This window comes from Microtus oregoni, unplaced genomic scaffold, assembly GCF_018167655.1.
Source record: "Microtus oregoni isolate MIOR12 unplaced genomic scaffold, Mior012 000020F_ref0000438, whole genome shotgun sequence".
Classification (NCBI taxonomy): Eukaryota; Metazoa; Chordata; class Mammalia; order Rodentia; family Cricetidae; genus Microtus; species Microtus oregoni.
This window is the reverse complement of record NW_024543079.1, coordinates 27032200-27058309: the sequence shown is the minus strand read 5'-3', so window position 1 is coordinate 27058309 and position 26110 is coordinate 27032200. Positions and strand designations below refer to the sequence as shown.

Here is a 26110-nt window from a genome sequence, read left to right as displayed (position 1 = left end):
GAAGCAGGAAATTTGAAAGACTGATTTGTCTATACTGACAGTCATTTGGTCACTCTCTTCTGTGTCCTGCAGAATGTTTGGCAGTTTCTTCTGTGAAAGAGGAACCCTGAAGGACCATTCTATTTTTTATTTGGAAAATTCAGCAGTCACTTTTCTCTGGGCCCTGCATGTCTAGTTTATACAGCATATCATCTAGCAGTAGAGGCAAGAGCAGTTTCTTGCCAAAATGGCTAGCCTTTTCACACTTAAGGCAAATTCCATAACGAGCTTCTTCAATGCAAATCAACCTCTGTGAAGTAATTGGTCCAGAAGCAGATATGTCTCCCTGTTGAGAAAAGTTTCAGTTCCTAAAACATATTAAATGCCATATTCTGTTAGTCTTTGAAAGTTTTGAAGAATATCCATCTGAAATATATCTCTGTATATATAGAAAACTTAACAAATGTGACTACAGTTTGACTATTATAGAGGACTATCTATTAACCTGTATTTCTTAATTATACATTACATTTTAAAAGAACTGCACAAACACAATGCCGTAAGCAAGAGCAGAAATACACATACACAGTTTAACAAAATTGACCTTAAATTTGTATCAATATACCAGACCCATACCAATACAAAATATTCAACTCTACATCATATCTCCCCACTTTTTAAAAATAAGATTGACTGTGACCATTTAAGCATTTAAACTCAATCCCTTTTATATGAAAACAAACATTTATAAAGATTCATTTTGGGAATTTGGGCGTAGTTTTCTCCAAACTACTTCCTGCTATAGTTTTAGGGTTCCTGGAATTTTTAGGTTCTGACACCTTTCTCCTTGGAAGCTACATGGTATCTTCTGGCTCTATCATTTTTCTCCTACCATTCAGTTTAGTTTTCCTGCTTAGCTCTATTCTGCCATGCCGTAGGCCAAAACAGCTTCTTTATTAAACAATGGTAATAAAACATATCCACAGCTTACAGAGAAGAATCTCACATCATTTGTCTTGTAACTGTTGTAAATATTTTTTAAAATAAATGCATTTTACTTAAGCATTTTTCATATAGTATATTTGGATTATGTTTTAACCTCCCCCCAAATTTCCCAGATCCTTCTCACACTGTTACCCACCCAGCTTCATGTTTTCTCCCTCCTTTTATTTTTCTTCTTAAAAAAGAACCAAAAAACAAACAATGAAAATAATAACAAACTAACCTAAAAACAACAAGAAAAAGACAAATAATACTAAACAACAATAACAAAACATTCACAAAAAAATATGGGTTCCATTTTGCATTGGTCACCTGGGCATGGAGCCTACCCTGGACTGTGATTGATATACCCAGTGACACTTCACTGAAGAAAGCTGGTTTTCCCACTCCCCAGCAGGTATCAATTACAATTCTTAGTTATAGTGGGACTGTATTTCAATCCTCCCTTCTCTGTGCTTGGAGTTTTGTCTGCTTTAAACCACTGTAGGTCTTGTAAGCATTATTAGAGCCTCTAGAGCTGCAGGCTCGTTTGGTGTGAGGCAAAGTCCATAAAAGAAGACTGGTCTTCCATCCAGGTTATACAGGTAGCTGCAGTGCCCTCCTAGAACCTCCAAACAAACTCTTGCAGTTGTCAATACTTTTGTAAAGGAGAACACAGTTGCACTAGACCTTGGAAATGGAAAAAGGCTTCCCGAAATAGAAAAGAAGAAAGGAGCTTATGCTAGGTATCCTGGGAGGAGAGGACTTAGCCATGAACACGCTGGTGTGGAAGGAAATGGTGAGGCCTCAGGAGAAGGAAGAGGTGTGTGATGATGTCTAGTTGCGGATATAAGGTCAACCACACTGGTGAAGAGTTTAGAAACAGCATATATTAGAACTGGGACTTCTGTAATGTAAGGTAATGGTAAAAGCAAATGCCATTTTAATAAGATAGTAATGTGATTTTATATACATTTTAGGAAAATAAGTCTAGAATCAGAACTGACAATATTCGTGAATTTTAAAATCTTATGGTGAGTGTTTACATTTTGGTCTATTCTCCTTTTGTTTTTTGAAATTATCAGTTTTAAGCAGAAGTGTTGAGGCAGTTGATGCTGCCATTGACTTTATACCCCACGCTAACTTTTCCCAAGAAGACAAATATAACTAAAACAATGTGAAATCATACTTTAACATGTAAAAGAGCGGGCACATAGTTTCAGCTTCTGTCAATGACAGAGTATGAGAATTAATTTTGTTCCAGTAGCAATAATAAATGCCTGAAGAGATACAAATATAGCAGAAACATTTATAAGAATTCATTCAGCTAAAAGCGGAATGAAACCGAAGTGGGTTCAATCATATAAACGAAACTCCACTGGGTAAGATGCACCTCTAAGAGACCACATAGCTTAGATGTTGAGGCCCCTCCCTATTCTATTTAGAAAAGCTAAATATATTAGTTTTGTTGACATGAGAAATAAAGAGCTGAGTTCAAACTGACTAGGTTTTGAAGAGGGGTCCCCAAGAAGAACAGAATAACAGAGAGGGGAATTCCCCTTCCAAAATAAAAGTAAGTACCTTTTAAATCCTTAGCTAAGTATTGAATTATGCATGTATGGGGAGAGTTTTCAATAAGCCCTGGATAAAAATAAAAGCTATAAACTAGAAAGAACTGAGCAGGGAATTGAGCAGCTTCAGCAGGAATATAGAGTTTGGCATTTAATGCCAACCCCCACCTGCCTCAAGTTAGGGGAGCATCCTTCACACTGTAAGCACTGAAACTCCAGAAGACCCATGCTAGAAGTATGCAGAATACACCCCAGCACTAATTGACTGCCTTCAGAAATAGAAAAATGGAACTAGATTCTACCTTAATAAAGCCACCTACACCCTGGTTATCATTTACCTGCTTGCTAGAACAGCCATCAGAACTGTATACTTAGTTTATTTCCTTGTTGCTAAGGTAAAATTACTACCACAAAAGAAATTTAAGAGAAAAAGGCTTATTTTGGGTAATAGTTCAAGGGTACAGTCCTTAATTATAGATAGACAAGACAATAGGAGCTTGAAGCAGCTGATTACATGACATCCAACAAGCAGGGCACATGATTGTAAATGGAGACTGCTCACTCCATTCCCAGCCACCCAGACCCGAACAATCACACAGAAATTATATGAAATACAACAAACTATATTAATTACAACACTGTACATATTCCTAGATAGCTCTTATATCTTAAATTAACCCATTTCTATTAATCTGTGTATCGCCACGAGGCTGTGACTTTCCAAAAAGGTTCTGGGCAGTTTTCTCCTTCAGCAGCTACATGGAATCTGCCTGCCTCCACCTTCTTTCTCCCTGCATTCAGTTTAGTTTTCCTGCCTAGCTCTGTTCTGCCCTGCCATAGCAAACTTCTTTATTACCCATTGGTAATACAGCATATTCACAGCGTAAAAGAGGGGAATCCTACGTCGCATAGTCACTTCACTTTCTATTTTTTTTTTTATTTAGTTCAAGGTTATTATCCCATGACATGGTCCTACCCATAGTGGGCTTCTCTTTCCACCTGTAACCTAATAAAGATAACCAGTTATATTCATGTCTAGAGGACTGTTTCAGTCTCACCAAGTTGGCAATTTCACTTAACCATTACAACAACAATCTAAAGTTTCTTCCATATATTATTTGATTTTCAATATGCTATCAACAATTCATAGATATGTAAAAAATGTGGCCCAGCATCAATTGAAAACTCAGTCAATGGCAGCAGACCCATTGGTCAACTGATTGATATTGGAATTGACAGAAATGTACTACAAAAACTCTGTGTAAAACCTGTTAAGAAATTTAGACATAAGATATTATAGACATAAGATGTTTAGATATAAGGAGTAATAGGTTTTACATTTTCAAAAGTGATGTAAAAATAGTAAGAAAAAGGACAATAAAATCTCACAAACTTCACTAGAGTGAAGAAAGTGGTCTAGCAGAATTTGACAGATTCAACACATCTCAATAATAAAAAAGACAGTTAAAACCAATAAAGGACATGAGTAGGCACTCCATCTCTTAGCACTTGGCAAGATACTTAACCTTACTAGCCATCAGTAAGGTATAAATTTAGTATCCTTTGTAGCTATTTGAATATTAAAATCAGGAAGATGGAGAGAAAAAAAAGATTGGCAAAAGTATGCCTTACTGCAGTTCTCATACACTGCTATGGGCAGAAAATGATGTCATTGACTGGGGAAAGCATGTGTTCTTTATAAAGTATGCAGAACCGACCCAGAAACTTTATTCATAGGATTTTTTCCAAGGAAATGAAAATATAACAGCAGCCAAAAAAATTGTATACAATGTATATTTATCTACAATCACAAGAAAGCTCTGAATAATTCCAGTCCACTCAGTTATGAATAAAGAAATTATGGGCTCTTTAAAAGCAGACTATTTATAAAGAATAAGATGGAATAAAATTATAATACATGTGATTTAAAAATTCTGCTGATACAAGATCCTCTACCTGAAGTTTGAAATATATAGCAGCTAAAACTTAGTCATAATCACTGAAGTACTAACAAATGCTCCCCCTCCTAATGGTGATAAGAGAAGAAGTCAGATAGAAAGGACACAAGAAGACATTGGAGTGATGGAAATGTTTTATCTTTATTGGTGTCACAGTAATGTCCATAAACATTTGTTAAACTACATCAAAGTGGCATACTTATATTGGCGTATTTGATTGTATGTACATAAGAAATCATAAATAGAATTCATGGAACTAAAAATGTAATAATGTAATAACATAGTATTATATTCACATGCAGGTGAGATTGCCAGGTTTTGATATACTCTGAACTACCTATAATTCAGAGTTATTTCCATATCTATAATCCAGATTTTAGATAGTTCGGAGTATAATCACCACATCAGAAAAATCTGGGGCTCTGAGACCTGTTGTAAGTTCTTTGTGGATGTAAGAAAGACGCTAACCTAGGCTAGGGACTCATGAAATGGAGATGATCCAATTAGTATCTGCCTTAGAAGGTTGTCCTTGGTGTAATGTCTGGGACGCAGATGCAGACAGTGCATTTAAACCGTAGTTATTATTATTAAATGGCTCTTTGACTGCACTGGCATTACCCTAACTCAATCAGGAATGCGTGTATAACCATGAGGATTTTAAGAATTAGATATCGGCAAACTACATTAGGCTGCAATCTAAATAATGCAGACATTTGACAACGTATGATTAAGTATACTCACAAATCCTATTTTAGTGATCCATCTCAAACCAAGCAACTATCCCTTTGTCAAGAAAAAAGAATCCAAAGCTGTTCTCTGAAGAGCTTATAAAAAAAAAATCAAGCACAAATATTTAGGACATAGTTTTTTCTTAATAGTCTTCTTTCTCTTGTCTTTGTCCCTTACTCTTGTTGTTAGAGGTGTACATCTTTCCAGTGCACATATATGTATATATACACATGTATAAGAGTGTAGATTAGCTATATGTATAATTGTGACTACACTATCTATGATCTGGCTAGTGTTGGACAACATGGCACAAGCTAGAGTCAATTGAGAAAATGTTTCCGGAAGACTGGCCTGTAGGAAAGCCTGTTGGGCATTTTCTTGATGAGTATTGGAGCACCCAGTCCACTGTGCGTGGAACCATCCCTAGGCAGATAATCCTGGTCTGCATAAGAAATCAAATTGAGCAAGCCAGAAAACAACATTCCTCCACTGGCTTCTGCTTCTCCTCAGTGTTGGACAGTTACCTGGAAGTGTAAGATGAAATCAATCCTTTCCTCCCCAAATTGCTTTTAGTCGTAATATTTATTACAGAATTAGAAACCAGACTAAGACAGTTTGTGTCTACACCTGTTTTCTAAACCAGGCATTTTCACGTGAAACAATCCTGTCATGATAAAGACTGTTAACCTAACACTCCATCTACTCTTTTTAATAGCTGCAGAATAGACTATGGCAGGATGGAAGTTTATATACCCAACAAGTTGTCTGCTTATGAACACAGCATAATTTCAGGCTATTTTTCTTGCAGAAAGCTTCGAATTAATGCAAACATCATCTTCACTGGAGCTGATAACTTTATGTGATAGATTTTACATAGCAAAATTGATATTTGAAGATCTTTGAGCAAATATTTCCAATCTTTCCTTATGAGTGACAGAATTTGTGTGTGCATGAACAGTGGGCAGGGCATTGGTATTCTGTCTGGAGTGGAGTGATTGGTGGTTTTCATAGTCTTCTTTGTTTCTCATTTGCTGGTAAAGAGCTGCTTTTAAATTTACCCCACTCCATGCTAAGCTATTAAAGCTAAACACCATCAGTCTAGCACATGCCATTGTATTCAGCAACCTGCTGGATGCCTCCTTTGCATCCAAGTCCTTAAATCTTTGCACAGGTATGTGAGGTTGTACCTCTAACACCAATTCATTATAAAGTAGAACTTCGTACAGTATACGACTCGTGAAGAGCACAGTGGGGATTTCACCCCGGGTCTGTGAAGGGTGATAGCTGAGAGTAGTCTGGAATACACTCATTTTGATATGAGGGTCTTTTAGGGCTAGGCTCATTACCAAACGCCATAGATATGTAAGTGACAAGGCAGGTAAGCTCAAATAAGCTTATTCCTTTGGACACTTGATCAGCTGCTGCTGATGTCTTAATAACAGTGGCAACAGAAGTCACCTTGGCTATTAGACACGCTGTCCCCTCAGCACTAAAGTCTGTCCAGTATCTAGCTTTGTCTTGAAATAAAACAAAAATAAGAAGAGTCCTCATCAATTGCATGATTGCATTGACTGTGGGGGAGGGGGAGGGTGTTCAACGCTCTCAAAGATACTGTGTTTTCTTTCCCGTTCTAGATCACCGACTTCTACCTTGTCTTGCTTTGCAAACTTGATTTTTCTTTCTGCCCACAGAGCAGTATATGTTCAAAAATGACTAAACAGCTACATGTTTAAGTTCCTCATTTATGTATCCACGAGCCTTTAGCCCTCTCCCTCAGCACCAGCTTCGGATCCAGGCACCGAAGGTGTTGATTTTTAATCAAATCAGCACAGTGCTTCTTGCTAGGGTAGCTGTAAACAAAGGGCTCAGAGGAGCTACAGCTGAAGCTGCCTGAAAACAGAAAGCTGGCTCTTTAGCAGAGTAAGAACAGCTGCACTGCCTGGCTTCACTTTGTGACCAGCAAGTCAGGTTCAAGGTCTTCCAGGTGCTTCTAAAGTCCCATCTACCCTTGCGTTGTTTATCTCCTACCTGGCTGGAATTGATCATGCACGCGTTGTGCCTCTGAGAAACAGAGTTGTCTAGAGGTTTGGTTCTTATTTTGGTAGCCTTGCTTTTACCATCTCACTTTGGAATGAGTGCGCCTGTGCCTTTTTCCCCAGTAACCTCATTTAATACTGGTGGTGTGCTGAAAGTCATACTTAACAACTTCTAAGAGACAGCTACTTTCTAACACGGTTTTCATGAAATCAGATGTGGGCAGGAAGTGCCTACCCCAGTGAAATTATTCGATCTGTCAGGGGCTCCTCCACCCCAAAAGAACCTTAAGCAACCACAAACCACCTGCATTGCTCTTCTATATCTTTTGCCATGGGGTGGAGAGAGAGAGAAAGAGAGAGAGAAGAGAGAGAATTATATCCTTGTATCCATCACTAGTTTTCCCTCCACAGAGCTATGGTTTGGGTAGGAAGAAACTGAGTTCCTTTTCTTCTGTCCATTGAAACTTTTATTTCCAAAAGGTCAAACATAGGCTAACTTTGTTCTCTCTCTCCCCTAGTGGATGGCTGCATCCATAGAGCGGCTGGTCCCTGTTTGTTAGCTGAGTGTCGGACCCTGAATGGCTGTGAGACTGGACACGCAAAAATCACATGCGGCTATGACCTCCCTGCAAAGTGTGAGTATGGCATGCTTGACTTCCGTTCAGAATCAGCTGAGACTGCCAGCCTTGCCTTTTCCCTCGAAAGAATGTCTAGAGAAGGAGACAGCTGAGGTGGGACTTAATTAAATATGCTCGTATTCCTATTTAGTGTGTAGGTGCATGTTTATTTCTACGATTAACTAGAGAAGTTCTCAGTTGTTCAGTTCTCTGAAACTGGGAAATACAAGCAGGAGCAGAATATACGTTCCAGTATTTAAGCACCACCGGTGACAGTTTCTGGAAATGATGCCAATCTCTCACTCCTCGTTTGGCTTTCTTGATTGTGGCTGTGTTTAGAGCAAAGGAGATCAAAGTGATGTATTGTGTTTTCAGCTGCCACGTAAAGGCTGATTGGCAATTACAGCCCAGGCATCTGTCACACTCGGTTCTCAGGAGAAGCCAATGGAATGTGCTTGTCAGTCCGAGAATATATTTGCTCTTTGAATGTGGGATGGTCAAATTTCCTATTATATTTGAATAGAATAAATGCATTGCAATTGACTGACCTTGTTGCTTCGGTGTTTAGCTGACTACAGTGGGGTGGTAGAGAATAAAAAAAGAGAGAAGTGATTAAAAGTGCACCTTTTAGAATTATGTAATTTTCAGGGCCTGGGGATGAGGGAGAGTTTGTGCTACACCATTAAGATGTGCACTGACCTGGAAACTGAGATGCCAATTTAATCTGTGTACTTGCTTCTTAAGAGATGGCCCTGATCTATGAACACATTTTATGCGAAGGCAAAGCTACTTTTGTTTGTTTGTCTTTTAGTACTGAAGAAAACAGGCTAGAAAGTTACAGCATAATTTGTGTGATATTATTGTTGAACTGTATGGACAGGGTATGTAAAAATACGTTACCCAAGACTATCTGTGAATGGTGACACAGTGTTTTCTTTTTAAGGTAACTTTAAATATTGTGTGTGTGTGTGTGTGTGTGTGTGTCTGTCTGTCTGTTTGTGTAACCCCCATGTGCACAATGGCATTGGGAGTTTGCACTTTGGCTCATAGAACTCATGACCTGAGGATTAAAGGTGATTTTCCTTTCGGGGATTCTATAGCTCATGTTGACGAACACAGCTCTTGAATCTGTCTAACATGATGCTACCTGTGAGATGCAGCTGACCTGCACCACCTGGAGCAGATCAATTACTTTCAGGCTCGTGTTTGTCCTTAAACCAAGTAATAAACTAGGTCTTCCATTGAATTCACTACTTTCTCTGTAAGAAAACAGACAGGAAAATTCTTCAACTCTGAGCTTTCCGAAGAGTGATAAAGTTGGAATTACTACACACAGTCAAGTAAAATGATTGTTTATGTGTATTATCTGAGACTGTGGGAAGCTTTTTATAATTGACTTGCTACTATTTGGCATGCCTGTGTACTCGATATCCCATTTCCTTTGCATGGTGTTCTTTTGATTTCAGTCATTGAGAATTTACCTAGTGTTAGCCACCAAGGCACGGGGATTTGCACGACTGGACGGTTTAGAAGTTGTCATGCTTGAAACCTGTGTTTGAGCATTTGTGTGGTGTGTGACTTTCAGAAGCTTTTTAAAGCAAGTGGGCCACATGGTGCCCAAGACTCTAGACATGGCCAATTTGCCTCCAGGACTCAGCACGGAATCCCTACTCCAGTCATGATATGTAGCTCAATAGCATGAGTGCTGGCTAGTTTTTGTGTCAGTTTAACACAGGCTAGAATCATCTGAGAGGAGGGACCCTCAAGAGAGAAACTGTATCCAAAATATCTGGCTATGGTCAAGCCTGTAGTGCATTTTCTTAATTAATGCTTGATCTCAGGCCATTGTTCTTGGGGCCTGGTGATCCTGAATGTTATTTTAATAATAATAATAATAATAATAATAATAATAATAATAATAAAGCAGGCTGAGCAAACTACAGGGAGCAAGTAAGTAAGCAGCACTCTTCCAGGTCTCTGTATCATCTCCTGCTTCCAGGTTCCTGCCCTGACTGTCTTTGATTATGACCTGTGATATGCAACTGTACACAAAATAAACCTTTTCCTTCCCAAGTCACTTTCGGTCGTGGTATTTCATTAATGAAGACAGCACGTCTGTGCAATGAAGAATCATTCAATGGGATAGAAAATAGCACTGCAGCATGGCAGCCACCTCATTAAAAAAAATCAAAGACATGCACTGTCAGTAAACATATTTCATACATTTCAGGATTTTCTGCATTTTAAAAGGTTAATGATTATATTAAAATCATAAAGAAAAGGGATGGGAAACTGAATAATAATAGCTCATACTTGTATTCTACTTTGTAGTGTTTCATAGATTTTTTACAAGCCGTTATATTTTAAATTATGCTTTATAAACATTGTGTGTGTTCATTTCCTTTTTCCTATTCCTGAGAGATAGTTTTCTTTCTCATCAATTTGGATCCTCCATTTCAGAGTCATTAACAATCCACAGATGTGCTTTTGTAGTGAGAGAATGAAAAGGGAGCTCATTACATACTGTTTGGGTCATTTTCCCCTCCATATTTAATAATTCTGTGACAGTTTGACAGCAGAGACTAGCTCCTATCTGTCCTCTGAGACAGTGGGTTCATCATTATAGGGGCACTAAAGCCAGTCAACCAGCCTCAAGTGATGATATCTTCATGCACCAGCAATTTGTTTTGAGGATGCTTTTGTCTGAGTTACATACAGTGTTGGTCATTTTGGACAGCTCTCTGCTTTTATATGCTTGCTAAATTAATTTATTCATGAATGGTTGTATTTGAATTAATTATACTTGTAGTCTGTGTTCTGTGACTTATCATGATGGGTAGAATGAAAAGTCCCTGGATGTTCTCTCTTTCTTTCACTGCCTGCATGTCTGAATGGTTTCTTTTGACACAAAACTAACCAATCACTTCTCTCAAAAGAAATCATGGTAGCAAGAGTATTGACTAGAATTTCATTGAAAACTATTGCTTAGGAAGTATACAAAGGGCTATTTATATAATTTCAATCTTGAACAGATAGTCCCTTCTGTGAGATTAGATTTTTTTTGAATTTGTGATAAAATGTGTATACCTCTATAGAAGCTTTTCACATGAGAGATATTTAAATTACCCTATCTGTTGTAGAACTCTGTTCTCCAGGCTTAGTAGCCATTGCCAGCTTAGAAAACTCATGAGAAACCCACAATAAGCTCTCAAGACTGTTCCTGTTGACTGTACTTCGTAGTAGGAGGGGTAGGGAGAGTCAATAGATGCTCACCTGAGATGCAGCCGCTCCCTCCTACATCTTCTCCCAAACTGTATGTAGTTGTGCCCAGTTACACATGCCATGTCTGCATCTTGGTATGCATGAGGCTATGTAGAGGGTAGAATGGTTAACTGGCATGTGGACTCCATTTGTGCGTCTCGGGCAAATCATTAACCATGTTAATGAGACTTTCTGGTGATTTCTCTATTTTTCAGTCACCAGTCTGGAAACAACATCTTTGTCTGTTTTGGTGCCCCATCTGCCATGAGTAGAGGTTTGTTCAGGTTTGCCCAAGAAAGCCCATACAACACTGCCATCATTATAGTGTTCTAATTTTGTGATTAATTATTGTAAAAGAATGAGATACCAAATGGATGATTTTGATCAGGACCCTTTCATTTGAAAAATAGTTTGTTAACTGACTCCTACTTCTCAAGCCTTCCATTTTGCAATCCACTTTGCACCGTGCTCGTGTGTGGGGGGGTGTCCTCAGTTGTCAACAAGGGTATGCATGGTGGAGACTTTCCTTGCCCACTGTGGCCTCCTTCTGTATTCTCTCATAGGCTCCCTTGCGGATCCTCAGTCCTAGGTATTATTGTCTCCTTGTCTGGCGTTCTATTCTAGACTTCATTACCTCTTCCTTTATGTTCTTCACTCTCTTGTTAACTGTAACCTCAGGTGTCACCTTAGCTGACATAGTTGTCCTGGCTCTTCTGCTTCATCTGTAGTTGTTGCACTGTAGCATGCTAACTTCAAATACGCTCCTATTACTTCTTTTTGTTTGTAATGCCTCCCTTTACCAGAATAAGGGTGTAGACTTTGGAGTGGGGATTATTTCCTGTATTTTGCACTATCCATAGAAGTTCTTAAAATGCCCAAAACATTTGGCTTGAAAGGTATTTCTTGAAATGGTGAATGAAAGTAAGTGCCAATATTCTGACATATTTTTTTAGTTAAACTTTTGTTACCCTAATTTTCTTCAGCTTTCTATAATAGGCCACCATATCTTGAACCACATATAATGTCTTGAACGGTATAACTTGCAGCATGTTCCCTCATATCTGTAATAGGCCACCGTATCCTGAACCACATAAAGTGTCTTGAACAGTATAACTTGCAGCATGTTCCCTCATATCTTGGTGGGCTTATGATTGTCTAGAAAGCCTGCTCTTTCTACTTGTCATTCAGACTCAACTCAGCTATTACCTGTTAGAAATGAATCTCACCACCTCAACTACAAGTTCTTTCTTCAGTATATTGCATGTTAACACTTTGCATGATGCTCCTTTTCCTTGTTATAAATGTCTCATTGTTGTGTGTATGCTGCATATAGAGAGAGCTAGAGGGTAGCCTTCTTTGTTGTTCCATAGGAGTCATCTACATTGGTATTTTTTTAAAGACAGGATCTCTCATTGGTTGAGAGCTCACTGAGAAGGCTAGGCTGAATGACCAGCAAGTCCTAGGTTCCCCCTCTCTCCACTGCCCCAGTGCTGCACAGTTGCACACCATCATATCTTTTATATGGGTTCTTGGTATCAAACTGAGGTTCTGATGGCTATGTGTAAAGCGTTACTCTCTGTGCTGTCTCCCCAGCCCATGCTGCATCTTTCTAAAATATTTCGGGTACTGGAGTCATCTCTGTCAAGTGAATTAACTGGTAAAACTGGAAACTGACATCCAATTGGTGAAAGTTTAGACATAAAAGAAAAATTATGCTAATATTCCTGAAAATAATGGAATTAATGTCAACTATGCATTGGAGCTTAAAAATTGTCCAGCATATATGCAGTTCTAAGGTCTTAAAAGAAATTTACTTCTAATAGTTTTTCTTAAAGAGGTGAAAATAAAGTAAGGACCTTCATTTAATTTTCAACATAGCTCATAGATATACTATATTTTCTTAGATTACCCCCAGTTTCTTTACTTCAGTGTTGAATAAGCATCAAAGATAAATATAAAAATATTAAATCTATGTGTATAATATTTTTTGTTTCTCCCATTTAATCTTTCAAAGGCATCAAAAGGCAATGTTGGCATTCAACTTCTAGTGTTGCATTATTGATTTCAGTGAATGTCCAGGGCAACAAACAATAACATAATTTGTTTCAGTGAGTGGTATGAATTAGTCTCTTTATTCTATTCCCAGGTGCAAAAATAATCAGAGGATAGTCGCTTAAAAAATCCTGTTGATAGTAATTAGTGTTTCTCTGGTGTCCTTCATCAAGAAATCATAGTACTTTGAAACCTGAGCTTATCAGTCCTTTGAAATTGCTTTAAGGAAGTGACATGTCATGTAAGGGTAATATATTTCCAACATAAGGAGAAATTCATGTACAGTGAAATCAAATCTACCACTCCCAGGAACAAATTAAATCATAGAGTAGAGACTTGACTGTGGCCTGGAGTTATTAACTAGGTGAAATGTCACTGACAGTGTTAACCAGTCCTGCTACCTGCTTTTGTAAATAAAGTTTTATTAGGACCCAGCTATGCCCATTTGCTCACCTATTATTTACAACTCCTTTGGCATGAGTGAGTTGAGTAATTCCTGTAGGGATTGTATAATTGGAATGTCTGAACCATGTGATATTTGGTCCTTTATGGTTTCCTAAGGCCTAGTCTGTACCAGTCCTCATGTTTTATAAGGAGGAAGACATGATTCATAAAAGTTAAATATTTGTTAAATTTTATTAAGTGTATGTAATAGATCAAAGTTGACAAAAGCAGAATATCTGCCTGGCTTCTCTTTCTTGGGACTGCCCTTGCTTATTGTGCCTCAAGGCAATATGTCTTAGGAGGCTGATTTGAACCCCTTCAGTTCTTTCATCTCACTAGACCATCATGAGGAAAAAAATTCCTCATGAGGAAGAAAATCATTTCTGTATTGAAACAGGACTGAGAAGTGTGTAAGGCAATTGTCTTTAGTGAGAATTAGTTTTAAACGCCAGAGGACTGGGCCATAGGTCTTCATTCCTTGCTTCATCCATTGGGGTTAGCTAATGTGCTGAAAGGGGGAGCTTTAGGCCCAAGGAAATTTACAATTAGGAGGAAGTAACTCAAAAGGTGTTTCTGAGTTAGTTCTCTGTGGAAGGGGACCTGATTTCGGCCTTGCTGGACTCTCCCAGCAGGTGTCTGATTGTGTGCAGTGAAGTGGGCATGCTGGGAACAATGTGACTCTGCAGCCTTTTATGGGGACCTGAGGGCTCTCACAAGTCAATTCCATAATTAAATGGCAAGTTACTTAAAGGGAAAAAATAGCTTTTGAAGGACATAAAATCATCATCTTCTTTCCAGAAGAGGAAGATGTGATGGTTCTTTATAAAAGTCCACCATTATTGGTTGATTTCCTTAGGAGCTCAACTTCCTTCTGAGTAGGTTTTTCCATATCTACTGTTCTTTCTTTGTTTATTAAGCAACTGTACATTATCCCCTTAGTGAGCCTCACAATGGATGGAGAACTAGAAAAGCTCAGATTAGAAGATCTTGAAATGCAGTTTCAAAGCAAATTGTTAGGCCACACTTAGAAGAACTCAGTGAGAAGCTCCTTGGTTCAGCAACCTCTCTATGTAACTCTAACGAATACTCAAGTACAAAAGCTATCACCCTACCGGGAGTTGAACACCACGTAGCAATCTTGCTGTAACTTGCTTGGCTGGTTGTCTAATACAACCTCTTGGTTATTGGACTAGGGATTTCTTCAAAGAATTCTGGCTTGCTCTCTTTCTCTCTCTCTCTTCTTTGTAGTATTTTCACAGTCAGTGACAATGCGTATATTTGCTTAACTATTCATTGTTTACCCTCTAATACAGTACCAGCTTAAGGATGTCTGAGTTTTATCGGTCTCACCAATCTCTGGGATGCATAGCATCTGGCAAAAGAGTATATCTTCATGCATTTTTGCTGGGAGAGTCAGCAATAGCTTATGCTTTTCCTCTCCTTGTCACTAGGCTCACTGTAGGAAATCAGCATGACCACACTCAAGATAGAATTCCACAGTTCCAGACATCTGCAGAGCTGGATCCGCGGCTGTCCTCAGCATATCACATCACCCAGCAGGCTTCCTTTTACAAAACTTTCAAATTTTTATTTTCTTATTATGGGAGAGAAAGAGAGAGAGAGCATGAGAACATGAATGTGGCTACATGCCGTGGCTTGCATGTGGATGTGGAAGTCCAAGAACAGCTTTTGCACAGTCATTCACAGTCCTTCCTTTCCTTCCACCATGGAGTAACCACGGACTGTACTCAGGGCATCTGGCTGAGCAGCAAGAGCTCTCACTTGCTAAAGCATTTTGTGTGCCTCAAGAATGCCTCTAGGTTAAAGGTTCTAGTGGCAAAAGAAAGCATAAAAGCATAAGTTTAATTTATTCCCCTCCCACACATGTGTCTTCCACCTTGCAGTCCCTCTTTGTAGACCCACTAGAATAATGCAGATTCTATTATCAGGTGATTTTGTGACCAATCGATTCTCGTTATAGTATCTTTTGAAAACATATCCATTATGAAAGCCACCAGTACTTTTATTACTGTGTTATCAGATAGGTGTAGAATAGAGCCTTCCCTTTGCTTTCATCATGTGCCGCCTTAGCTGGCCTTCAGAGGACACTGCCTATGCCTTCTTCCCCCCACTCCATATGATCAATAGGAAATAACAATGTAAATCAATTCCAAGTGATAATGTAAATGGGCTCTTGAAGGCAATTCCCACTGTGAAATAAGTAGTTAGCAGCGACACTGGCATTAGCCCCAGTGGGGGTAATCAGCCTGTGGATGTGTTTAATCAGAGTTATCAGCTAAGATTAAAGAGAGAGTCACAGTTGTGCGGGGATAATCATTTTCAAGGTATAATAGATGAATATGTGAAGGTGTTCTCATAAATTAAAAGCATCAGAATGGCTTTGAATAATTTAGGATGCACTGAGGTCAGGAACAAGCAAACAGGAGAGGTTAATCTTGGAGCCATGGCCATTAATGTGCAGAGACAGCTGATTATGCTTATGGAAATATTGAGTGAACACTGAGTTAAATGATTTCCCCATACATTAAAATATTCCTTGAGCTGTCACTAACATACATGATTTGACTAAAGAGCCAGCAACATGGAAGAATTTGTACAGGCATTAGTTATCTTAGTAGTTAATTACTAATTTCAAAAGCTACTTGTTGGTCTGCTTTATGATTTGGTTTAGAAACACTGACAGAACCAATCAAACACTGTAGAACAAAGGGCTGATTCTATGGTGTCTATAACACTGAACATCAAGGTCAATCTGAAAAGTCCTGAACTTGATATTCTAATTATATTGGGAAATCCTTTAACCTCTGATCATGAGTTTCCTTGTTCGTGATTATCTTTGGGTCATGGTATCTATCTTACCCGAGTCTGTTAGGAATAGGCATAGAACTGTGTCTTAATTATCTAAGACATCAGAGAGATATGTGACTCTATTGGTAGTTGTAAAAGAATTGGCATAGCTCATTTGCTTGCTCAGCTTATTTTTTATTGGGTGTTTGCTCTGACCTTGGGGGCTCTTCTAGAAAGTAAAGAACTGTGGTGAAGAAACTCTGGCCCATCAGACCTCACGATCAAGCCAAGAGAAGCAAAGAATGAACACATTTGCACAAAACTCAGGACTTTTAGAAGGCAACAAAGCCCATGAGAAGGATAGTGCAAGCTAATGGTGGAAAGGTGAAGAGGGAGCTTTCCTATGAGGTCAGGGAAGGCATCCCTGTGGATGTGATATTTGAGCTGAGAGATGTGCTGCTTGCTCAATGAGAAAACCATTGCAGACAAAAGAAAACACCTCACCACTGAGCGAAAGTCAGCTTGCTCAACATGAAAATAAGGGTAGTCAGGGGCTTTTCCTTGTGTGCTTTATCCTTGCACTGGGTTTTCTTCTTTGTTCTGATGTACAGTCATGTATCAGTGTTGATAGGTACAAACAATCATTTTAGCCTAAGTTTTTTTTTTTTTACTTGTAATGGAAGTATTGCTCTGGCTAATGGATCAGACAGGAATTTTAATGATCACTTACTGATCACTGCATAACTTTACAGAGAGGAAAACTGAAGTCCAGAATAATGGCTTCATCTCTCTCAAGGTTATATAATAAGTGATAATCATAAGCACCCAGCCTGAGTTCCTCACGTGACAGTGTAGTGACCTTTTTTTGCTAGAATGTGCTCTTTGTTTTTGCTAACACTGCTATAAGAACATTATGAGAGTGTAGCCATCTAGTCAATAAGATAATACAAACAAACATTTGAAGAAAAATGTTCTCACTTCACACAGTACACCTGTTACTTCATCTGTAGTAATCTTGATGATTCCCACATCATGGATTAGAACACAAGCTTGCCTGGAGGGCTTTGTGACAGTGGTCGCTCAGAATCTTATAGCAGTATCTGGTATCTGAGGAAACATGGAAATCAGCGGTATGAAATAATGAGAATTCTTCGTTATCCTTAAAACAGCATTTTTGCAGTAGCTTAACTTCAGAAGTCATTTGACAGACTTCAGACGTGCCTGCAAACCCACTGACATGTTTTTCTCTAGAGGGGTTTTATGTAATCTCTTACTCCACCCTGAGAGAAGAAAGGGCTTTCTTCAAATGAACAGAGTATGTTACGGTAGTGAGAACTGCCAAGCTTAAGTTTATAGCGACAGTGGCTTCCGTGTGTGATCTCTGTGTCTCCTGGGCTGCTGGTCACCTAGGGCTGCCATGACAATTAAAGCATTCTGTGTCTAAACAGCACAGACTCTATGTCCTGGAGATCAGAGGCTGAAAAACATGGGTGTGTCTTCTGCAGGCCTAATGAGGAAATCCATGCTGTTTTTTTCCCAAATTCTGGTAGATCTAGTTTTTTCCAGGTTTAAGGCACATGCTTACCAGTTTCTGTTTTAGTACTCATATGTCATGGTCCCTGTCTCTGTGTCATTTCCTTATGATCCCTTTTCACTAGATTTAAGTATTACTCTAAGCTGTTTCCCTTTACAAGTTATTGAGATCCTTAATAACATCTACCTGTAAAGATTCATTTTTTTCTTTCTGAATAAATTCACTCTCATGTCCAGGGGCTAAAAACACTGATATTTTCTTTTGAAAATTGCAAACCCATTATGCACTCTCTATAAGACAGCAAGTTACATCTCATAATGCAGGATTGAGGAAAGAAGGAGCAAACTGTCAAACAGACGGACCTCAAGTCACCTCCGGAGAGACCCACGTAGTGAGGAGCTAGGACTGCCAGCAATGGTGTGAGTGAGCTTAGAAGGGGATCGTGCATAGCCAGATAAGTGGTACCAGATAAGTTGTGACCACCTAAGTGATCTTGGGACTGCATCCTCCAGCCTGTCATACTTGTAAGTGTCTGCATCCCTGAGCTTCACAGTTACACCAGGAGGCATCCTGAGTGAAAGCAACACAGCTAAGTCTTTCCAGAATTTTTGCCTGCTGAAACTGGGAGATAACATTAGTTATGCAAGTTTGAAGGTATGTGTTAATGCAGTAATCCGATACTAATACAGCAACCATGGTCAATGGCCAAGTGTAAAAGGTGGGGAAAGGAGCTAACTAGTAGAATGGCATCTATCTATCTATCTATCTATCTATCTATCTATCTATCTATCTATCTTTCTTTCTTTCTTTCTATCTCTATCTATCTATCTATCTATCTATCTATCTATCTAATCTATCTATCCAATTTCTCTTCTAGTGCATGGTGTGTCTGACTCTAATGTCTAACATGGGAGGTGAAATGAAACACACTTAATCAATGACATCTAAGTCAAGAACTACAGTCACATTCCTAAACCATGTCACATCCCTTCACCATACTTCTGGCATTGTAAGCACACTAGGTAGAAAACTGTGATTTGTGCCAATGAGGTGGGGAGAGAGAGTGAGAAAGAGACTGAGACATAGAGACAGTCACATAGAGACACAGAGACAGAGAGAGAAATCCAAAGACAGAGACAGAAAGACAGATACAGAGGGAGACAAAGAGAGAAACAGAGAGAGAGACAGACAGACACAGACAGAGACAGATGCACAGAGATAGCTGCAAAGAAAAAGACAGAGACAGACAGAGAAACAGAGAGAGACAGACATAGAGAGAGAAAGACAAGCAAACAAAAAGATACAGAGAGATACAGCAGAGAGATAGAGAGACAGGGAGGCAAGGGCACAGAGAGAGAGAGAGAGAGACAGAAACACAGAGACACAGAAAGAAGACAGCCAGACAGAGAAGAGACGGACAGACAGAGAGAAAACTGGAGGCCAGCACTAAAGACAGCTAACCCTCATGCATTAGAGAATCACTGAGAAGAACAGTTCAGGCAGAAACCCCACTGGTTACTATATACCTACTATTCCTTGACTGCTGTTTCAAGTTTGTGCTGGTTGCTCAGATGCATCTGACTGACAGGACTGCTGTTCCCATTGCACAGAGGTGAAGGAGAATCCACTGAGCTTCTCCCCTGTTCTAATGCTGCAAGGGAAGCAAAGCAGTGGTAAAGTCATATTTACATGTGTAGCAGTGCCCTTCTCATCTGTGAGTGGTACTAGGTGGTGTGTTCCCCATTAGCTCCGTCACTTTTCAGCACCACCTAGCACCTGCCCCATTTCCAATCATATGCTGTTCGTGAGATCCTTATAATTTCCCAAGGCCTTCTGAAGCTTTCCTCTTCCTACCTTTGACATTTTGAGGAAAGATTTATTCTCTTTCTGTGTTTATTCTGCTTAGTGAAAAGAAACACCAGAGCAAGCGTTCACTGTATTCTTGCAAATTCTTTGTAGAATTGAGTTGGGTTATCTCTTTGAAAGTCTGTGCAGGGCAAAGGATTAGCTTAGAAAATATTTCCTGTAAGCTCCCCAGGTTTGCTTTCTTACATATTGGCCCATGAAGGCAAACTCTTTCTTCACCTGACTGATTGACTTCCTGTTGTGATAGTTGTCTTACCTGTGGCATAGTATGTCATGTGCATATACATGCCTTCTTTCCTGTACTCTGTCAGCATTTGCTGCTCTGAGTACCATTGTTCTCTCACATCCTTTGTGGATGTGCAAGTCAGGAATTTTGTTCAGGTTGTGTGGCTCTTTGGGAAAGTTCACTGAGAAATGGTGAGTTTGAGGTTGGAAGTAGCTTGATGCAAAGAAGGGTTCTAAAAAATTCTCATGCAATCTTGGTAGGTATCCTGAAGGAGCAGGCAGAGAAAATCTAACTCAGCTTGACAGGCTAATAGGAAAGGGCCTTCCCCCTTCATATACCCAGGATACTTCTTGCCTGTTGTTTTCAAATTACCATGCTTATCTTTTTTCTTATTACTATTCACTGCCTGTAAAATGCAGTGTTGAAATCTATTCTCTAGATCAGGACTCTGTGCACAGAACAAATCTTAGTTAGAACAATCCTTTTATTATCCCTATAGCTGCAGAAGAAGCCAAAATAGTACAATGAGTATGAATTGATGCCTAACCTTTCCTTAAGTTCCCCTTTGTCTATAGTAGCACACTTTCTCCATCACAATTAGGTTATATTTAGGAACACTGGAGCTTAGGGTAGGAATTCCAAAATATCTTAATGCTAGAAAGAATTCCAGGAACCATTTTTAGGGCAATCAAAACTAATTTCTCCCTTGAAGAGCTAAGCAAAGAGTTGCCCAGTTCTGTTCTTATACCGTGCATGAACCATCTGCTTGATAAATAGCAGATAAGTAAAGCAGTGTGGATCTCTAGTATGTAGTTTATGTTTTATGTACTTTTGAAAGAAAATGGGATATAAAATAGTCAGGAACCTCATGTTCATAGAATTGAGTTGAGTCTATCAAAAATGCTTCAAGTGGCTTCTCAAGAAAATGGGCATGTAAGCCATGTGACTGTTCTAGGAAATGACCTTGTCAGATTATTGGCCTGCAGTTCCTTCTTCTTTCCGGTGGAGACTGGTTTTGTAGAGGTTACAAGAGATGAAGTACCTGATGGTATTTACCTTGAATGGATGACTTTCCTCTTTGGAAATATTCAGACTGTGCAAACTAGTTATGAACATGGACTTGGAAACCCACCACTAGACTCAAATTCAGGCCCAAGTTTGGGCAGGTATTTACCTTCTCTGTGTCTACATTTTCCAGGTGGAGAAGGAGATGAGAATCACTCTGCCTTCATGTGGGTGTTTGGTACTAAATAAGTTAGCATTTTGAAACAGTCAACACACTGCAGAATTCTCCAAGATTAGCTGAATTCAACAAGGTTAACTGTTTTACAGTCAGGTGACCTTGACATTGTTGTCTAAATCATCTCTCATCACCTTGTGCCCTCCTTCACTACTTTAGTTTACATAATATCCCTTATCACCATCCAAAGTTGTCTTATAGATTTGTAGGGTGTCAGGATTGAATGTTTGCTTCTTTCACCATGGCACAATCTTCATCAGTGCCAGGATTTTCTCAGTGGTTACAGCGCCATATGGCAGGAAACTCCTCCAAACTGTAATGAGCTCCTGTATGTGTGTGAAGAAAGCAAACTCTAATGTGTCAAAGACCTAACTAGACGTCACTCAATCCCCTCACTTGCACACTTTGTACTTCTACTGGCTGGATTAATAATCCAAGTCAGCCAGAAAAATAGCATCAACATATGTCTGTCAAACCTACTTAGATGTTTGCTGCATCCACCAAAAATGTTGCAGGTGTGCTGCAAGACTTTGCACCTAATTTTTATTTTTTGAAAGCTTGTAGCTTAAGAAGTGGGGCCATACACAAGTAAGGCAGGAAGGAAGGTGTTTGCAGAACTTCAGCATCATGGGGGAGAAAGCCCTGTCCTCTTTAGTTAAGCCAATAGATGGACAGTGAGGTCCTTTCCAAATCTATAAAGTCTGTGTTCCAAGATGATTTCCCAGCTCGAGTTACTGTTAAATCTCATTGAAATAAAGTGATAATTTTATGTGTTTGGAAAGTTTTATGAGCATCCTTTTTGATTAAGACTGCTAGCCCAAGTGCTTGTTGCATGTGCTGTAAATGTGTTAAGAGGGGGAAATATTGATGTGTGTTTCCTCTGTATTCAAACTGTTGAGACTTTATTGGAAATAATAAAGCTTTACAACATGTTCTTTACAAATAGGATACTAGGGACCTTACAGCAGCTCGAAAAAAATCTATTTATTGTTTTGTGTCAGAGCAAGCAGGCTGTCTTCAGTTTTGTAGTCCCCTGGAGTTAATTGTAATTTGAGGCAGAAGAGAAGGGACCTTAATAGTCAGTGGTTGGGTAATTATTATTTGAAAAAAAAAAAGAGAATTTCATTTTATTTCAAGGAAGGCAGTCAACTTAAATTGTACTTGTCCAGAAATATTCTTAAGCAGTAATATGCAAGTAATATACATAATTATACATAAATGAGCACATATTTCATTTTCAAAAATATCCATTTTTTATCACAGCACTTGAAATCTGTAAATTGGGGTTAACGTTTCTTGAGAGTGAAGCTTTGAACATGGCATACACGCATGTATTTGCTCATAGATAATTTATCTTGTATCTTAATCTATATTATTACATATATATGTGTATATACAGTGTTCAGATAGTGTATTGGTTAGTTGTTATTGTCAACTTGACACAATCCAGAGTTAACTGGGGTGAGGGAATCTTAGTTGAAGAATTGCCTAAATCAGATTGGTCTGTACTCCAGTCTGTGAGTGAGTGTCTTGAATGATGATGTATACGGGAGGGCACTGCACACTATGCTATGAGTGACAACATCCTTAGCCAGGCACACCTGGGTGATAAAAGAAAGCAAACTGGTCATGAACATATGGGTAAACCAGAGAGTAAGCCAGTAAGAAGTATTCATACATGGTTTCTGCTCTGAATTCCCTCAATTATGAACAATCACCTGTTTAAGCCAAATAACCCTTTCTTCTCCAAGCTGCTTTTGGTCAGAGTGCTTTATCATAACAGAATGAAGGTAGGAGAAATAGCAAAAGTCTTTGCTCCCTACTTTGGAAAAAAGAGTGAATCATGATATGTATATTTATTTAATATCAAGCTGTTTATGTGTTGTACAAAACCTATTTCATTTGCTGGTCTAAATTGCTTGCAGTAGTAAAATACATTCTCCTCTAGGAATGCTGGTGTTTTGATGCATGCTATTTGGGTTCTGACATATATAGTCATAACCTATGTAGCAAACATGCACATTTAACTTTCAGAACAGAAGTTGGCACTACTGGATTTACAAAAGCAAGCTCCCTCACAACACAAACTTTCCTTCTTCTTAGAGAATGAACTTACTATAAAGATGTACAGTCTGCTTCAAATTTTGGGGTAGGCTTTCCAATGAATACAACTAGATTCTGTGTTATGGCAAAATTTTGAAAAACTTGACGTGCGTTCCCATCTAATTGGGAACGTCTGTGGATATGAAGCTTTAGAGATGAGCAAAAATAAGTTGGAGCATGGCTATTTTAAAATGTTCAGAATAGAAGTAGAACTCAATGTCTTTATTCTTAACAACAAAAAAACAAAAACAAAATTCACACAAAATCTTTTTAACCACAGAGAACTCAGGTTTCCTTTTTGCCTTTTATATTGTTGTAGCACTAATATTGTGTGTACTCTCTCTATATTCTTTGTACCTATATACTTCTGGTAATTCAAATCTATGACTATGCAATTATATCTTTTCTCTTTTATTTAATTCCAATTTTTTAAACTGAAGGCTTTTGAAGTCTGTGGTTTTTATACAAGCCTTCAATATCTGTATTTATAAAACTTATGGGTTCTCTTATTCCTGTCCTTTGAGTTCCCCTCATAGGTGATGGAACTCAATGGAAGAATTCTCTTAGTAATCATTCACCCCTTATAGCTAGGGCTCAAGAGCATCCCTTGTGTTGAATTATACTGCCTTGTAAATGGCATTCTAATGAGGTTTAATCTTATCAGTTAAATGAATGAATAAGAACTCAGATGTTTCAATTAATTAGTATGTAATGCCATGGAGCAAGCATGGCTGCTGCAGGAATGAGCTGTTGTCATCTTCACCTCTTGTAGTAGCTGGGTTGGTGTACCAAGGGTTGTTGCACTACAAAGAGAAATGCTCTTCTAAAGACAAGCTGACAAAGTATGGCAATCACTCAGTCACAGAGTTCTGGGCTGCAGGGCCCCTTCTGGAGTCCTGTGCAGCAAAACCAAGTCATTTCCAACCTTAAGACAATCATTTGTGGTAGATACATTTGTTGTAGGCACAGGGAGAGCCAGACATGAAGGGGTGAAGGCCTAAGTCACAAACAATGCCACACCAGTTTGGAATTATGATTAATAGGGTAGTATTTATTTAAAGGGGAAAAAACTTACAGATCACTGTCCCAGGCAACAGCCCTCTACGCAACCAGGAAGGGAGTCTAGTCACTGGCAGAGCAGGAAGTGAAGAGAGAGAGGAGAGGGAAGTGGCCGCTTTTTTAAAGGGAGAGAGACCACGTCCCAATGGGCTTGTAATCTCAGCAGCTATAGGCTGGAGGAGCGGGAGGACCTCCTGCAACAAAGGGGTTACATCTTTATGCTGAGATACCACATCTAGCAAGGGGATAGCAGAGTCAAACTGATGTAGTCACTCTCCATAGCTCTGCCCTTATAAATAAGGTATTATCTTCTCCGTGATCATAAGCATGAAGACTGCAATATGTGAGCTGATTTCACTGATGTTACTTCACTTGGATTTGTGCGCGCGCGCGTGTGTGTGTGTGTGTGTGTGTGTGTGTGTGTGTGTGTGAAAGTTTATAATGCTATTCACAAACATTTTTCTACCTCTGGCCAAATTTTACAGACTTTGAACATTCTTTTGCACTTATTCTAATACACACGGTTCTCTAAGCTCTTATAACATCGGTTTTCCAACCAAAGTCTTCGAGTCTAGGTTTGACAATTTTTGTGATTTATAGTTATAGCTTTGAGCTTACACATTGATTTTACTTTTGAACTAGAAAAGCCAATCAAAATTCTTATTTTACTTTTTTGTCCTACCTCCTACATGGTTATCTTTTTTGCTGGATTTTCACAGATTCTGTCTATTTCTCTTAAATCTATTTCATATTTAAGGCATATAAAACAATGTTATAAGATAAATATAGATAGTAAATAGTAATTAGATTGTCTGTGTATGCCCCTTTGTGTTAAGAATGGTTAACATACCTACTTCTTTATCACAACTCATGAATATAACAGCATCTTTTACTGTAATCCTAATACTGTCCAATAGTAAACTAGACTCTATTTATCTGTGTGTCTGTTTGTTTCTCTTGACCCTCATCTCATTTCCCTCCTGTATTTATTATTCATGTTATCTTTCATTTTCCCCATTGCCACCATTATGAGTTTTTTTTTAAAAAACTGTTATTGTTTTGTTTTATTTTGTTTTGTTTTTGAGACACAGTTTGTCTATATAGGCTGTCTTGGAAGTCATGATCCTTCTGCCTCACATTTGTGATAATAGGACATAAAAGTCTTTTCATAATTGTTTGTTTTATGAGATTATAATTGCCTGATTTCATCTTCCCTTTCTTCCTTTCAAATTGTCCTATATACATCTCCTTAGACTCTTTCAATTTCATGGCCTTTTTTCATTAATGGTTGATATATGCATATAATTATGGATATATATATATATATAGTTTTAAGGGATTTAAAACATAAATACTTTATGTACATCATTTTCTCCCCTCACTCTCTCTTTTTAAATTCCTCCTGTATCCCCCACTTGCTCTTACACATGTGTCTGCTCTCTCTCGCTCTCGCTCTCTCTTTCTCTCTCTCTCTCTCTTACACACACACACACACACACACACACACACACACACACACAATCTATCAGGGTGTTTGTCCCCAGAGCAGATTGATTCTGTCCAAGCAGCCACTGAGTACTATCTGTAGCTCTTATCCAGGGATGATACATTGTGAAACTTCCCCATCTGCACTGATGTGTTAACCA

At 38.7% G+C, this 26110-nt stretch overlaps 1 protein-coding gene across 4 annotated transcripts in view; it reads left to right on the top strand.

Annotated features, from left to right (window-relative positions):
* The window catches only part of Macrod2 (mono-ADP ribosylhydrolase 2), a 1907927-nt gene that overhangs the window by 618703 nt on the left and 1263114 nt on the right, over positions 1–26110 (top strand). For all 4 annotated transcript variants that reach the window (XM_041670251.1, XM_041670250.1, XM_041670249.1 and 1 more), the window contains exon 5: positions 7773–7889. In XM_041670251.1, the coding sequence (XP_041526185.1) occupies positions 7773–7889 (117 nt within the window). The remainder of the gene's footprint in view (positions 1–7772; positions 7890–26110) is intronic.